The sequence below is a fragment of the Centroberyx gerrardi genome, chromosome 3, assembly GCF_048128805.1.
Source record: "Centroberyx gerrardi isolate f3 chromosome 3, fCenGer3.hap1.cur.20231027, whole genome shotgun sequence".
NCBI classification, from domain to species: domain Eukaryota; kingdom Metazoa; phylum Chordata; class Actinopteri; order Beryciformes; family Berycidae; genus Centroberyx; species Centroberyx gerrardi.
In genome coordinates, this window is record NC_135999.1 from 2486240 (window position 1) to 2501382 (window position 15143).

Genomic DNA, 15143 nt, shown 5'->3' on the forward strand with positions numbered 1-15143 from the left:
CTAACAAATTAAATAAGAACATATAATACAAGGTGTCTGAGTCTTTGATTACAATAAAGCCTATTATTAACATTATTTAAATACAGTATCCAACGTCATCGTCGAGTATTTCTGCAGTGCTTTAACACGACACTCCTCAACATCATTCCAAATTCACGATACTCGTCAAAAAAAGTTCAAGTCCAGAAAACGTTTTGCTATTATCATCATGGTGGTCACCAGTGGAAAGTGAACACTGATGTTTAGGTTGTGTTCAAAGACATATTGTGAGGTGGGAAATTTGACAGACAACACAAGAACCACAGATCATACGCCTCAGTTAAAGCTCTTGTGTCGCTCTTCATCGGCAAATTTCCCAGATCAGAGATGTCACATTATTCGTTTGAGAAACAGTTGATATGACACCGCCCGCCCTGGGATAAACATGGATTCAAACCGGATACATTTCAGCTCGAGGTCTGGGACGAACCTTTTTCCGATGTAAACAGAACCTTTAGGGGGCAGTGAGAGAGTTTTTGTCCGATTCAAAAAACAATCCGTTTAATCACAAAACTAGTGTTAACAGAATTCTGATTGTTTTCTTCTGTCTGTGCAGAGTGCGCCAGCTAGGAATCGGGGGGTGGGGGGGGGGGGTGGGGGGATCGTCTTGTTCTCCTACGATCATTCTTCAAAAAAAGGCTTTTTTAATCCCGACGTGGGCGCTGCGACGGGCTTCTCTTTAAGCCCGCCGTCGTCGTCGTTCACCGTCTTCATCAGAATCCTCGTCGCTGACTTAGTGTGCTTCTCGTCGCCTCTCTTAACGTCTTAACCTTTTTAGGTGGCAGCTGCTGGCTGAGGAAACTCCAAACCTGAGGATGGAAGAAATATCGACTTATGAAGTAGAATCAGCTCAAAGTTCAAGTCGTAATGTGGAAGCACGAGGGCGGCCTGTTGTGAAACAGCTGAAAACCACCGGTTTCCCTTCATGGAGAGATTATTACCGTTTTGTCATAGTCTCGTGTGTGTTGTTGTCATGGCTACTGGGAAACTGCCGGTGTGTGTGTGTGACTGTGTGTGTGACTGTGTGTGTGACTGTGTGTGTGACTGTGTGTGTGACTGTGTGCGCGTGTTTCTACCTTGTGTTCTAGTGGCTGGTAGGAAACTGCCCATGTGTGTTGATGGACTGTTGTAACTTCTCCTCTTTGGCCCGTCTGCTGTGGCAAAGCTGTGGAACGACACACACACAAAATTAGCAATACAGTTTTCTTCTAATACTATAATATACTTTTCAAATTGTTCTGGTGGAGCACACTGTCTGCTGTGGATTTTTTTTGCTTAGTATTTGAAAGTTGTATGTAGGTTTGGGTATTGAGCACTGATGCTGATTAGGTACTGGTTCCTGTTTGGTTGGAACCAAAATATCAATAAGCTCCTGGACAAACAGTACTGCTATCGCTTCTTAACTGTCTCCATTTTAATTTGCTCTGACATACACTCTCAGAAATTTCTTTTATAGCCCAGAGCTTTACTGCAGAAACACAGCGATGACGTACCGATAGCGACAACATCTGTTTACATTCTGTGGATTTCAATCATGGCGGAGAGGTTAACGTGTTCAGTGTGAGACAACTTTACTAAAGCAGATGGAAATACGGATGAATACAGACAACAGATGGATGTAATTAATGTAAAAAAAAAAAAAAAGATGGGGATATCACAGCAGTGGCTATCACAGAATTAGGCTTTGTTGTCTTGTACTGACCTGACAACTATTTTCAATATCACAAAATGAGGTTTAGACGGTGCTTTTCCTACAAAAAGTGTATTTTTCTGCTGACACCAGAACCACACTACGTCTCGCTCGGGTACCAAGAGCAGCTCAGCGAAACCCTGATCCAAACCGGATGGAGCGGCCTCTCTCTCACCGTTCTCTTCTCCATGAAGCTGGTCAGGAAGTCGTCGATCTCGGTGCGTCCCTCCAGGAAGTTCTCGGCCGTCTCCTCCGACTCCTCCTCCGCCTGGTGGGCCGCCACCTTCAGCCGAGCCTGCAGGGCGCTCAGACTGCAGCTCTGACGGACGACAGGAGAGAGGGAGAGAGAAAGAGAATGACAGAAGATAGGAAAGGATAAGAGGTCAGTGAGCATCTTTGTTCTGTCTGTCTGATCTTAAAGATATTGAATACAAGCACATAATACGGTCTATCAGCGGCTTCAATCCAAAAACATCAGTACTGGCCTTCAAAAAACAGCATCAGTCAGTTCACAGTGTGGAGAGAGAAGCCTCTTACCTCACTGAGTTCATGCTGTCTCTGCATCTTTGTCTCAAAGGCCGACTTCATCTGAGTCAGCTGCTCGTACTGTCAACACAACAGACAACAACACCCAACATAAGCTGCTACACAATGGCATGGATGAATGCGTTGGTGTGTGTGTGTGTGTGTGTGAGAGAGAGAGAGAGAGTGAGGGAGCGAGAGGAGGGACGCAATAACTGACTTTGTACAGCATTTCCTGTCTTCTTCCCTCCAGCTGTGGCTCCATCTGAAGGTTTTTCTCTGCAAAGGACAAAAAGAGATGTGGAAACTGTTAGAAAACTCGACTCGGTCGGTTGCAACCTTTTCTGTTTTACGTGAATCGAGGCCTTTAGTCTGGAGGGGGTGTGTGTGTGTGTGTGTGTGTGTGTACTCACTGGCCATGTCCACTATACTGGTGACCAGCTCTTCTTTATCACCGGTGACCTGTTTCAGCTGCGGCAAGCTCACAAAGAACTCCAGCAACACGTCCTCCTGTTCAGACATGTCCTTCAACTGGGACACACTGGGGTTCAGTAGAGGGTTGACAGACACACACACAGACAGACAGACAGACAGACAGACAGACACACAGACAGACATATCAGTGGGTGAAAGAGAGAGAGTGGGGGAGATACATCAAGAAGAAAGAACATCAGTTATAGGTTAAAAAAAGTTTTCCTTATCACAGTATAATCTGCTTAAGGAAATACAATATCAGACATTTTAAAACTAGACAGCATTCTAGACTGTGTGGGTTCACCTCATTTCAGAGAGCTCAGGGAAAGCCTCGGGAATCTCAGGCATCTTGTACATGTGGCCGTTCAGTCCGGCCTGTGAGAGAGAGACGGACAGACGGAAAGAACGGATCTCATATTCATCAGCATTCATCGGCTCTTAGAAAAGCACTCCCTCGGGGTGGTGAATGTTTGGGTATGTTGTCTTTGACATTATTGACATTATCGTCTTTGGACTGAACAACCTACTAGTTACAAACAAGCTGTGAAACTTAACGGTGTGACTCTGGGAGAGGTCTGAGCTTCAGACGGCATTAGTCTGACCAAGACACCGTTACTCTCTTACATCTCCTCACCCTGCCCTAGTACTCTGCCATTGTATTCCTACTAGGCCTGCTCAATTTGTTTTGATCACATGGTGCACATTGTGTATTCAAAGGTTAATAATAATGTAAGTACGCATAATGTAAGTACTTGACATACCACACCAGGACTTTCAGGGAAATTGAAAATATAACAAACACTTCAATATCACCTAATTACATGATTATTGATCACAGAAACACAAAATTGCGATACACGATTATCTATGATTAATTATGCTGCCCCATTTCCTAGTATTCACATGTGTAGGCATAAATACAGGCACTCATAGTCTACATTCAATTTTAGATTCTATTTCTCTTTGCTGTATCCCATTACTTTTGTTGCTGCAACAACCCAATTTCCCTTTCACTTTCATCTGATCTTATACACTAGCACACATACAAACATATGTTTCTCTTTTTGCACTTTTAGAAGTCTATTACCTGGCCTTGCCTGACTGACTGACTGACTGTGCATTTCTTGCATTGGTAATGGGTATTGTCTGGAGGCATGTGTATAGGTTTACCCAATGACAGTAAACGATTGAACACTCACATGAACACATGTAAACATATGCACACAAGCTCTGGTCCCGTTTCTTCAAGTTTGTGATGTACTTGTTCTGTCTCTCGTTTTTATTATCCATGTTTTCTATATTTTTGTGACCCTGCTTATTTGTTAATCACCTAACCCTTCACTTGACACACATACTATAGCTGGGCAAAGCACTGCTCCATAATGACAGGATATTCCACTGCTTAAAATCTTGCATGCTGCAGCAAGTCACATCATGGTTCTGCGTGTGTGTGTGTGTGTGTGTGTAGAATGGATTTTCTAATAATGCACGCGTGTGTGTATCCATCATCAGTGTACCTGTGGGTCTCCAGTAGGTACAGGCAGTGGCAGGTCAGTTATCAGTCCGTATGGGGCCGGAGCTCTAGGGGGCCCATGGGTGCTATCGACCCCTGGATGAGGCATAGGAGCCGGGGCCTGGCCGGGCCCCACGGGGCGCTGACCGTAGTGGAAACCCTGGGTGGGGTAGGGGGCCATGCCCGATGCCTTGTACATGTTGCTGTGGTAGAAGGGAGAGGGGGATAAGATGATGAAGTTATTGGAGAATTGGTTTTCTGTTTTCAGTGATGAGCTGCTATTTGACTGAATATTTGAGACAAAAATACTAATTTCCCTATTCATTTCTGTAGTAGCATCTTGCGCAAAAGGAGATTACCATGACAGCATGTTCCCTTTCTGTCAAATATATGAGACATGAGAGTGGACTCACTATGGAAAGCCGGTGGAGCCACTAGACATCAGGGCAGGAGGACTCTTCCAGAACTCGTCCAGCAGACTCTGAATGACCTTACCCAAGTCCGAGTGCATCCCAAACTGCATATACATAACAAGACAAATACAAAGGAGGAGATGAGAAAAAGAGGTAAAACGAAAGAAAGAAATAACAAAGACAGAAGGAACAAATTAAGAAAAAAGAAAAAACAAGCATCATCACTTTTGCTGTTGCTGGTGGCCAAGTGGGCAGCCTAATTTAAGTCAGTAATGTTAAGAAGCCCACTTTGTAGCAGTTAGCATTTTAGCTGTTTAAGAAGAGTGGGTTATAATGGTCATGGATTTGTTTCTCAAAAATAACAAATATGTGACAGAGAAGAACGCGTAGATGTCATATTACTGTCGGAATACAAGTAAAGTTACAACAGTTTTAGTAGCAAGAGATAGGAAAGGTGAATTCCTCCAAATTAAATTGTACTTATCAAGAGTGGAGCAAGTGGAGCTGGGAAACTTGCTGATCTAAACTATCTATGTGAGTGGGCTTTGTTGTGGTTAAACATGCCTTCTTTTCCAGTTCATTTTCTTTTCCTTCCCCCTATATCTAAACTCCCATTGGTATCCAACTGACAGTGTTACAGACAACACAGCAGAGAGATCCCACAGCTCATGTAGAGGTTACAGAGATCACAGTACAGTGAGGGAGTCAAAGCCTGGAAGATTCCTAAATGGGTGTGAGACTTGGCCACTCCACAGAAAGACCAAACGCTAACCACCACATCCGGATTCCCCGGAGCCCAGTTTGGAAACCACTGGCCTAGCCAACCAAGCGATCGACCGGACAGCGACTTACATTAGTGATGAGGGGGCTAGTGACCATGGTGCCATTGTTGCTGTCGACTAGGTGGTGACCGACGGGAGGGTAGACGCTGACTACCGGCTTCTCCTGGGGGAACTGAGGAGGCAGCAGACTGGAGCGGAGAAGGAGGGAGGACAGAGGAGCGATGGGACAGCGGAAAGTGGAGGGGGGAGAGAGGAGAGAGAGGGCAGGAAAGGAAGAAGAGAAAGAGACATACGGGGAGAAACAGCGAGGGGAAGAGAGCGAGCGGGAGCAGAGGGAAGGGTCAGAGAAGACAGAGCACAGTTTAGCGGAGTGATAATAACAAAACAAGTACAGTACAGTAAAGTCACTTTGCTGTCAATGTGACACTCTTGTCACAGTAATGACGCAGGCGGTTTTCTGTCTTACAACTCTGGGGGCAACAAGCTAGTAATATGGAAGTTTCGCCGTTGCTTATTCTGACTGTTTTTATGACAGCGTTTTCCATTTGTGGTCCAGAACGCATTTGTCACACGAGACAACGTCAGTGACGGAGGAGGCTGGTATCTGCCATGTTGCTGAGAAGGCGTGATATCTCTTCGGTCCAGGAACCGGTCTCTTGCGGGCTCTCCTCCGTGTTTGCTGTTCTCTGCTCTTCTTGTCGCAACGTGTGACGTCAAAACTTGAAATCCGATCTGAGTGGTCAGACTGAGTTGCATTTTCAGAGACGCTATTGGAATCACATTTCAACGCACCTACAAATGTGGTTTGAATCTGATCTGAAAAGATCGGATTCTGTGGGTTTTTTGCTGTCCAGGCTTAAGAAAAAATATCAGACTACTATTGGATATGCGAGGGAAAAAAAAAATCTATCCATTTCCCAGTCAGAATTCCAGCCAGATTAATATCTGCTCATTTTCATTATTTAGAATGATTCAGAAGTGTGTACACATTGCTGTTGTTACATAGTGCTGCAGCTCAGAACGTGGTGTTCTGATACTGTGGTGATGTTTGGGAGGATGTACTCACATGTTAACACTAATGGTGGAGTTGTTGACTGTGAATGGTATCCTGTACTCCACATCCTTCTGGATCTCTGCGAGGCTGGAGAGAAAGACAGACAGGTGGAAATATCATGATCTGTAACCTTTCTGGGATCAGCACATTTAGACAAATGATCATACACTTTGATATCCATCTTTATGGATTTCTGCTGGACTAATGGGAAGGAGAGACAAACTTAGAAAGAGAGATCTGCTCTGATCTGACCCAATAACTCTACTTGGTAGCAAGCAGCTGATGAAGTGTCATGAAGCAGAATAGCTTTCCAGGCATGAGAAAAGGCATGTAGGTTCAAGTTGGGTTGGCAGATAAAGGCTGAGAAACAGTTGTAAGCATAATGCCTTTTTTGGTGTGTATATATGCTAATATAAACACAAGTTTCATTTGTGTTCTGTCAGTGAAATTAGCTTTTATTTCTTTACATTTGAACATTTTCTTTCAGACAATTCCTTTTCCTCAGATTTATCACAATCTATGATAATCTTTGAAGATATGAGGCGATGCCAATATTAGGACAATACAAAAATGTTGGTAAACACTGGCAGATAATAACAGTAACTCAAACTGTCTTACAAGAAACCTTAAGAACATGCCAAATGTGTTTGATGTCCATTTGTTCAGGTGTTATGCTTTACACAGTTCCAATGATCCAATGTTTAATGTGGCGTGTTTAGAGCTGGATGTTGTATTGACACAAGAGGCCACACTCAGACTTTGCCCATGCCAGAAGTAACTGGCCTTGCGCTTCACCTACTCCTACTGTATCCAGTCTTTCAAGTCCTAGACCTTAACATCACTGCTGTCACAGGAGCAGGACGAATCATAACACATGACCCTTAGCTTCTTCTGCAATAACTGCCCTAATAACACTGCCATGGAAAGTGCACAATACTGTCACACACAGTCTCATCTCTCACGACACTTTACAACAAGACTACACTGACTATGAATGAGTACATTTGGGTGGCAACAGCAGAGATGTGCTACAGCACATCAACGGCTGAAAAACAAGCTATTCAAGCTGCCAGTAGCTGAATAAAGATGGGTCACGATTCGTCATTGACTTGACAGGGCTCTTCCAGTAAACAATGCCTAATACTTTAATCTGCACTGCTAACTAAACGCTAGCTCCTCGTGAAGCCGCATGCCTTGGCGTGACAGACACTGGGCTGATCACACGACATGGTCAGCCAGCTACAACTTGTGTTGTCAGCCCTAAAAATAGATACTAACTGACTTGATTAGCTAGCCAGCTAACGTGGCTCCCTGGCAAATCACGTCTAGTTAGCTAACCTTAGTTGCTCAACAGCGAAGTTGGTGAGTGTAAAGCATAACGTTAGCTAACGATAGTGGTTTCATGTTTCAACCAACTTACATCATTGTTGAGGCAAATCTACAAAACTACAAAGTCATAACATACTATTTATGTTGGCTTAGCCAGCTAGCCCACGCGACGTAAACATCAGCTGTGTAGCGTTAACTTGGTTAACATGTGCTAGCAATTAGCGTTAGCAAGCTAAGTAGCCAAACAACACGCCGACTGACAGCAGGCCAAGTGCAGCCAGGAAGGGAACGCTGTGCGATATTGGCTGGGTTTAACAGAAAACACAGCTAATACGCTAGTCAGACCAAGTGGAGTCTGGTTTTAGGAAACTAACGTTACCTGGAGTGAGCCGCTTTCAATGACTCGATCTGCCGCTGTCTTTGTTGCTGTAGACTGTTAAGAGGAGGGAGAGGTCCGGAGCCTTTGGACAGGGGGAAAAGCCAGTTCATCCTCTCCTGGCGAAACCACGAACTGAACTTAGTGACAGGATAGAAGGCTAAATACCAACGAAGACGAAATGAAAGAGAAAATGAAAATGTACAACACACACTGTTGCGATTTGCGGTGCTAACCGCTGTTAGCTAGCTGGCTAACTACTCGGTTTGTTCGCTTGCTATCCAAACGCGGCTTACTTCTAACGTTACGTTACAAAGTCAGAGGGCATATCCTGGATGGTCGGATAAAATGTCGATTTCGTTTTATCTCCACGAGCATTTATGCAATTTTAGCGCTGTCATTGGTGTCACTAAAACAAGAGAAAAGCATAAAGGAAGACAACAACCTCGGGAGCAGGCAGCAGGAGCTTGATTAACTTATTTACGTCCTACGTCACGCAGGAAACCCAATAAACGTCAAGCGCCTGTTTATCTTTTTCATCAACAAAATCTAACATAATCTAATCAAGGACAACAGTTAGAGCTAACCGGACGTGGATAATTTGGAAATACATTATTAGAAAATAAAATTATGCCATGTCGAGTTGAAAGGGAATGTTTGGACGACGTTGTGTTGTTTGACAAGTTACTTTCAGGAACGGTATGTACCGAAGAATACTGCTGCATTCAAGTCTAATGGGGGAAAAACGCTGACACGACTTGACAGTTAATTGTTCTCAAGTTCAAACACACTTGAAGCCGCCAAGACGCCGTGTCTGGAGATATCTGTAGACTTTGGTGGGTCCTGATCAGCTTTATCACACTTCACACATGCACTTAGTGGTGATACGTAAATGGTAATTCAAGGATGAAGATCATTTACTGTCTTTCCCATTAGACGTTAATGCAGCATTAGGTCACATGAGTGAAAACTCAACTGTGGAGACATAAAAATATATGATGAACATGTCATCAGGAAATGGGTCATACACTTCGAGTATGTGAACAAAATCAACTTGGCCATTGAAACTGATTCAATAGAACTACAACCTGAGATCTGAACCTTAAAAAAACAAAAAAAATAATAATTTGCTTACCTTATGTGTTTTGTTTTTCTACAGTAACATCACCACTCAGACCATATTTCCTTCCTCAATGCTTCATTAAGAAACAAAGAACAGTCATCAATGACAGTGAACTGAATCATTATTCACTGTCCACTTCACTGTCAGAAAGAAATATCGTGACTCATCATGGTGGTTAGTGAGACCAAACACTTTAGAAACACATTTCTCCAGTCAGAAACTATAGAAATGATCCCTGAAAGTAAAGTCTTAACTGAACAGTGGATGAAACCTGGAAGTCATTCATGGGAAAGTCCTTCTCACTCGGGGTTTCTGCTCTTCATTAAACACCAGCAATCTGATGGAGTTGAGACAAATATCAACTAAACAACGTAAAGTGCTAAATGTATATTCATTATTTTAGCTCGTAAAATAAGTCTTGTTAAGTCCATGTTTTTAGTTTACCAGCCTTTGGCAGATGAGCCGAAAGGTTAATTTTCAACAGTGTGTACCAAAATGAACTTTTGACCCTTCATATTAGGGATGGGATGATCTGCTTATCTCATGATACGATTCTTTATGCAATATGGGGTTCACGATTCATTACAACCAGGATTTGATGTAATAAATAAAAGTTCAGTGACAACAAAGTCTGACTGTGCAGAATTATGTTTATTTATGAGCTACAAATCTTTCTAGCGATGGCATTGTCTTGCTAGACTGTAACCAACAATTTAAAAATGTCATTACAAAGTGACAATAATATAATTTGTATGAAGAGTTTGTGAAATTGTGATGGTCATTTTTCTGCCCCACAATACATATTGGCACATTTTTGTATTGTGATATATTCAATTTCAATATATCGCCCCATCCCTAGTTCATATATATATATATTTAAACTATTAAAAGTGCTGAAAATGAATGATTGTAAGTGCTGTCTGGTACATATTCTGATCAAAGTATGTAATCTGTATGGAAATCCACATACAAAGGTCCAAATACATATCACTTTGTTTTATTTGATAGTATTTGTAGTATTTTCAATCAATACTCATCAGTATCTCCACTTAAGATAAATAACTGAGTTTATATTTTAAATGTATCACTGAAGCTGGTTTATAGTTGATATTTGTGTCAAATCCCTCAGAGCGCTGGTGTTTAATGAAGAGCAGAAACCCCGAGTGAGAAGGACTTTCCCATGAATGACTTCCAGGTTTCATCCACTGTTCAGTTAAGACTTTACTTTCAGGGATCATTTCTATAGTTTCTGACTGGAAAAATGTGTTTCTAAAGTGTTTGGTCTCACTAACCACCATGATGAGTTCTGATATTTCCTTCAGACAGTGAAGTGGACAGTGAATAATGATTCAGTTCGTATGTTCACTGTCATTGATGACTGTTCGTTGCTTCCTAGTGGAGCATCGAGGAAGAAAGTATGATCAGAGTGGTTACTTATGATGATGTGTAAAAGAAATCCCACACAGGACCAGCTTTAACAAAAAAAGAAAAAGCTTGACTAAATTTAAAGAAGCACAAATCCAATAACTGGCATATAACCTCTGAAGTGTTGATAAATCAGAAGAGCGTCAACAAGAGAAGTGGTACTTCAACTATCCAGCAGTTGAGTTGACATTATAGTTGGATGATGCTTTGAATGAATGAGTGTTGAACTGCTGTTACACCATCAGAAACATACAGTAGTCAAACTGAAGACCGGAAGGATGTGAAAATGATTTAGTTCATTAATTCAATGTCTTTAATGACTGTTCTTTGCTTTCTGGTGGAGCATTGTAGAGTCTATCTCTAGGATTGGTTCACAGGAGATTAAGCATCACCATGGTACATCGATAAGAATGTAGGAGGGACGACTGATGTTTCCATTTAAGCCATTTATTGCCGCCATGCACACATGTAGAGCAATAGGAGATGATGAGGCTTTTGACGGTTATGGTTTTCTATAAATGATAAACAATACAGTTAACCAATGTGTAACATCACACACTTAACAATTAGGTACCTAACAAACAATGAATATTAGTACTCTAACCAAGGGGGTGAGGGGTAGGCCTACCACTGCTGAAATTATTACTACATAACAGAGAAACATTCATTTAACAATTACACAATATAAGAAATTCAACATTCTAAATTGGGTTATAAGGATTCTTGCATTTCCTTAATTAAGAGCTACAACTAATAAATCATGTGCACTGCGCACTTACACACAATACTATATCTGTAGTCTCAAGGCAAACAGGCAAGGTGACCATTATAGCATTTACCAATATATACTGATCAAGCATTCAATCACATTCAATCTACAAATAACCGTTAAAGTACAACAACATATGAAGAAAGTATCTGAATCACAGGGACAGAAGGCCCTCACATGTGATTAGTGTTGCTGCCAGCCAGAACAAAGGAAATGGGCGGGATATATAGAGTAGGCCATGATTAGGAGTGAGGTCAGGTGAGAATGGGCGGATCCACGCCATGGAAGTAGGCGAATAGTATGGCTCTATTCTACAAGCATCGAGGGAAACAACGTGATCAGACTGGTTAAATGGCATCAATGTTTAAGGGAAATGAAGCTAATGAAATAGTCAATTATATGAAAATCTGTTTGGAGCTACTTAGAGTCAACTATACAGAAACTAACTTCTGAAATAAGCTGCTGTAGCTTTGGCTCAAAGAAACTCTATACTGACAATATAAATCATTCCATATAAAGATGCTGATGACTGAACTGGAACAACTGACAGTCTGCTGTTTGACTGTTTGATGATGCAGAGCAGGCAGTTCAACACTGATCCATTCAGAGCTTCATCAACTATAATGTCAACTCAATGCTGACAAGCTGGAGGAGAGTTCAAATCCTGCTGCACTAGTGAACACTTTATATTGATCACATTGTCACAGCTTTGATAGTTTGTATACTAGATATCTTATTTATGTTTTGTTTCAGTATTAGCTTAAATCAAATAAAAACATGAAACTAAAGTATGCATTATTAAAGATGTGAAACCAATCTACATTGCAAATCTTTGTAAATAGCCACTCAGATCATACTTCCTTCCTCAATGCTCCACTAGGAAGCAAAGAACAGTCATCAATGACAGTGAACATATGAACTAAACCATTATTCACTGTCCACTTCACTGTCTGAAGGAAATATCACGACTCATCATGGTGGTTAGTGAGACCAAACACTTTAGAAACACATTTCTCCAGTCAGAAACTATAGAAATGATCCCTGAAAGTAAAGTCTTAACTGAACAGTGGATGAAACCTGGAAGTCATTCATGGGAAAGTCCTTCTCACTCGGGGTTTCTGCTCTTCATTAAACACCAGCACTCTGAGGGATTTGACACAAATATCAACTGTAAACAACATACAGTGCTTCACTTACAATAAACTCAGTTACTTATCTTAAGTGGAGAAACTGATGAGTATTGATTGAAAATAATCCATCATATAACATTCAAAGTGATTCCTGTTTGGATCATTACATGTGGATTTCCATGCAGATCAGAACATGTAGTCATCATTAATGTTTAGCACTTTTAATAGTTTATATATATATATATATGAACTGGGGATGGGACGATATATTGAAATTCAATATATCACAATACAAAAATGTGACAATACGTATCGTGGGTCAGAAAAATGAATGGTGATATCAGCTCCATGTTATTCTGCTGTAGTAATCACTAATGAGACGCTTGACCATCAGTTTCACAAGCTCTCCATCCAAATGATATTATTGTCACTTTGTAATGACATTTTTAAATTGTTGTTTACATTCTAGCAAGATAATGGCATCAAACAGGAAAAAAAGGGAGAATAGTGTACTCCAAAAACACCAAGGCACTCTTACTTGTATATTAAAAATGCCTTTATTATCTTGGCATGTCCAATAAGGAGAGTAAAAACATGATGATATTGAAAAGATAATGGCATCGCTAGAAAGATTTGTGGATCAGAAATAAACATAATTCTGCACAGTCAGACTTTGTTGTCGCTGAACTTTTATTTATCTCATTGTATCCTGGTTGTATTGAATCATGAACCCCATATCACGTATTGAATCGTATCGTGAGATAAGCAGATCGTCCCATCTCTAATATGAAGTATTACAAGTTCATTTTGGTACACACTGTTGAAAATTAACCTTTTGGCTCATCTGCCAAAGGCTGGTAAACTAAAAACATGGACTTGCCAATAATGATTTTTACCAGCTAAAATAATGAATATACATTTAGCACCATATGCTGTTTATAGTTGATATTTGTGTCAAATCCCTCAGAGTGCTGGTGTTTAATGAAGAGCAGAAACCCCGAGTGAGAAGGACTTTCCCATGAATGACTTCCAGGTTTCATCCACTGTTCAGTTAAGACTTTACTTTCAGGGATCATTTCTATAGTTTCTGACTGGAGAAATGTGTTTCTAAAGTGTTTGGTCTCACTAACCACCATGATGAGTCGTGATATTTCCATCTGACAGTGAAGTGGTCAGTGAATAATGCTTCAGTTCATATGTTCACTGTCATTGATGACTGTTCTTTGTTTCCTAGTGGAGCATTGAGGAAGGGAATATGGTCAGAGTGGTTATTCTTAACTTTCAGTGTTAAAATTAAGTGTAATAATGTTTTAAGGAAGGAGAAATAGCAGAAGTGAGATGATGGTTTGCTTCTCAGGAATCACCTGCCACCCTCTCTCCAGCATGGCAGGTGTTATCTCACTCATCAGTTGTATTGGGTGTCTGTGTATGACACTTCCTCTTGCTGCTTCTACAGTCCAATGCTTCCTTCTAGTGGATTTTTAGATCAGTCAATCCAAATAAACTTTGTGTTTACCATGCAAATGATATTGACTGACAAACAGATCAATATGGCAAATATTGTAGCTGAGAGGTTTCCAATAGACAGCAGCACACTGTACCTAGTGCTGGGGGAGCAGTGTTTCAGCTGCATTTCATGAGCTTTGGTTGGACTATAGATACTTCAGTTCCCAGCTTGTGTCCATGTAGCATGGATAGTAAATGATGTCTCCTCTTAATCCACAGCCGTCTTGAGGCCGTCCCTGCAAGCTCTATGGTGGCTCTGCAGTCTTGTGCATGGCTGTGTACCAGCAACATGTATAAAGGCCCTGCAGAGGAACTGGTTGGTGAATCCTCTGCAGGTCACCTCAATGGGCACATATCACACTCACCACCCAAGTCTTCATCTTTGGCTCTCTTCCTCCTGTCGGCCCTCTCTCCATCTGATCTTAACAGTCACAGTCAACTCCAGCAAGACCAAGTGTCTCCATGTTTCTAGTTAAGACTGTAGTTTAAGAAAATATTTTTATAGTTATTAAGCAACTGCTTCTCCTTCACTAAAAACCATAATAAAACTTGATTTTAACATCATTGAACAGTTTAGAGTAACCACTCTGACCATATTCCCTTCTTCAATGCTCCACTAGAAAGCAAAGAACAGTCATCAATGACAGTGAACATAAGCATTATTCACTGTCCACTTTGCTGTCAGAAGGAAACATCACGACTCATCATGGTGGTTAGTGAGACCAAACACTTTAGAAACACATTTCTCCAGTCAGAAACTACAGAAATGATCCCTGAAAGTAAAGTCTTAACTGAACAGTGGATGAAACCTGGAAGTCATTCATGGGAAAGTCCTTCTCACTCGGGGTTTCTGCTCTTCATTAAACACCAGCGCTCTGAGGGATTTGACACAAATATCAACTATAAACAACATACAGTGCTAAATTAAAAATATGAACTCAATTACTTATCTTAAGTGGAGAAACTAATGAGTATCGATTGAAAATAATCCATCAAAT

At 41.2% G+C, this 15143-nt stretch overlaps 1 protein-coding gene and 5 non-coding genes across 6 annotated transcripts; 2 read left to right on the plus strand and 4 right to left on the minus strand.

Moving 5' to 3' along the window:
• Window positions 1-810: 810 nt before the first annotated feature.
• On the minus strand, window positions 811-8644 carry vps37a (VPS37A subunit of ESCRT-I). Its single transcript, XM_071899409.2, has 12 exons — window positions 8196-8644; window positions 6500-6574; window positions 5504-5621; window positions 4652-4755; window positions 4243-4441; window positions 3030-3100; window positions 2665-2792; window positions 2472-2530; window positions 2267-2335; window positions 1905-2048; window positions 1116-1204; window positions 811-848 (listed from the first exon to the last, which is right to left on the minus strand). The coding sequence occupies exons 1-11, from the start codon at window positions 8303-8305 to the stop codon at window positions 1124-1126; spliced, it is 1158 nt and encodes a 385-aa protein (XP_071755510.1). The 5' UTR covers window positions 8306-8644; the 3' UTR covers window positions 811-848; window positions 1116-1123.
• Window positions 8645-9358: 714 nt separating this feature from the next.
• Window positions 9359-9566, minus strand: LOC139911797 (small nucleolar RNA U3). Its single transcript, XR_011784635.2, has one exon. It is a non-coding gene; the product is annotated as a small nucleolar RNA U3 (small nucleolar RNA).
• A 964-nt stretch (window positions 9567-10530) lies between these two features.
• Window positions 10531-10746, plus strand: LOC139911803 (small nucleolar RNA U3). Its single transcript, XR_011784641.2, has one exon. It is a non-coding gene; the product is annotated as a small nucleolar RNA U3 (small nucleolar RNA).
• Window positions 10747-12350: 1604 nt separating this feature from the next.
• Window positions 12351-12566, minus strand: LOC139911794 (small nucleolar RNA U3). Its single transcript, XR_011784632.2, has one exon. It is a non-coding gene; the product is annotated as a small nucleolar RNA U3 (small nucleolar RNA).
• A 1126-nt stretch (window positions 12567-13692) lies between these two features.
• Window positions 13693-13908, plus strand: LOC139911800 (small nucleolar RNA U3). The gene has a single exon (XR_011784638.1). It is a non-coding gene; the product is annotated as a small nucleolar RNA U3 (small nucleolar RNA).
• An 818-nt stretch (window positions 13909-14726) lies between these two features.
• On the minus strand, window positions 14727-14934 carry LOC139911801 (small nucleolar RNA U3). Its single transcript, XR_011784639.2, has one exon. It is a non-coding gene; the product is annotated as a small nucleolar RNA U3 (small nucleolar RNA).
• Window positions 14935-15143: the final 209 nt, after the last annotated feature.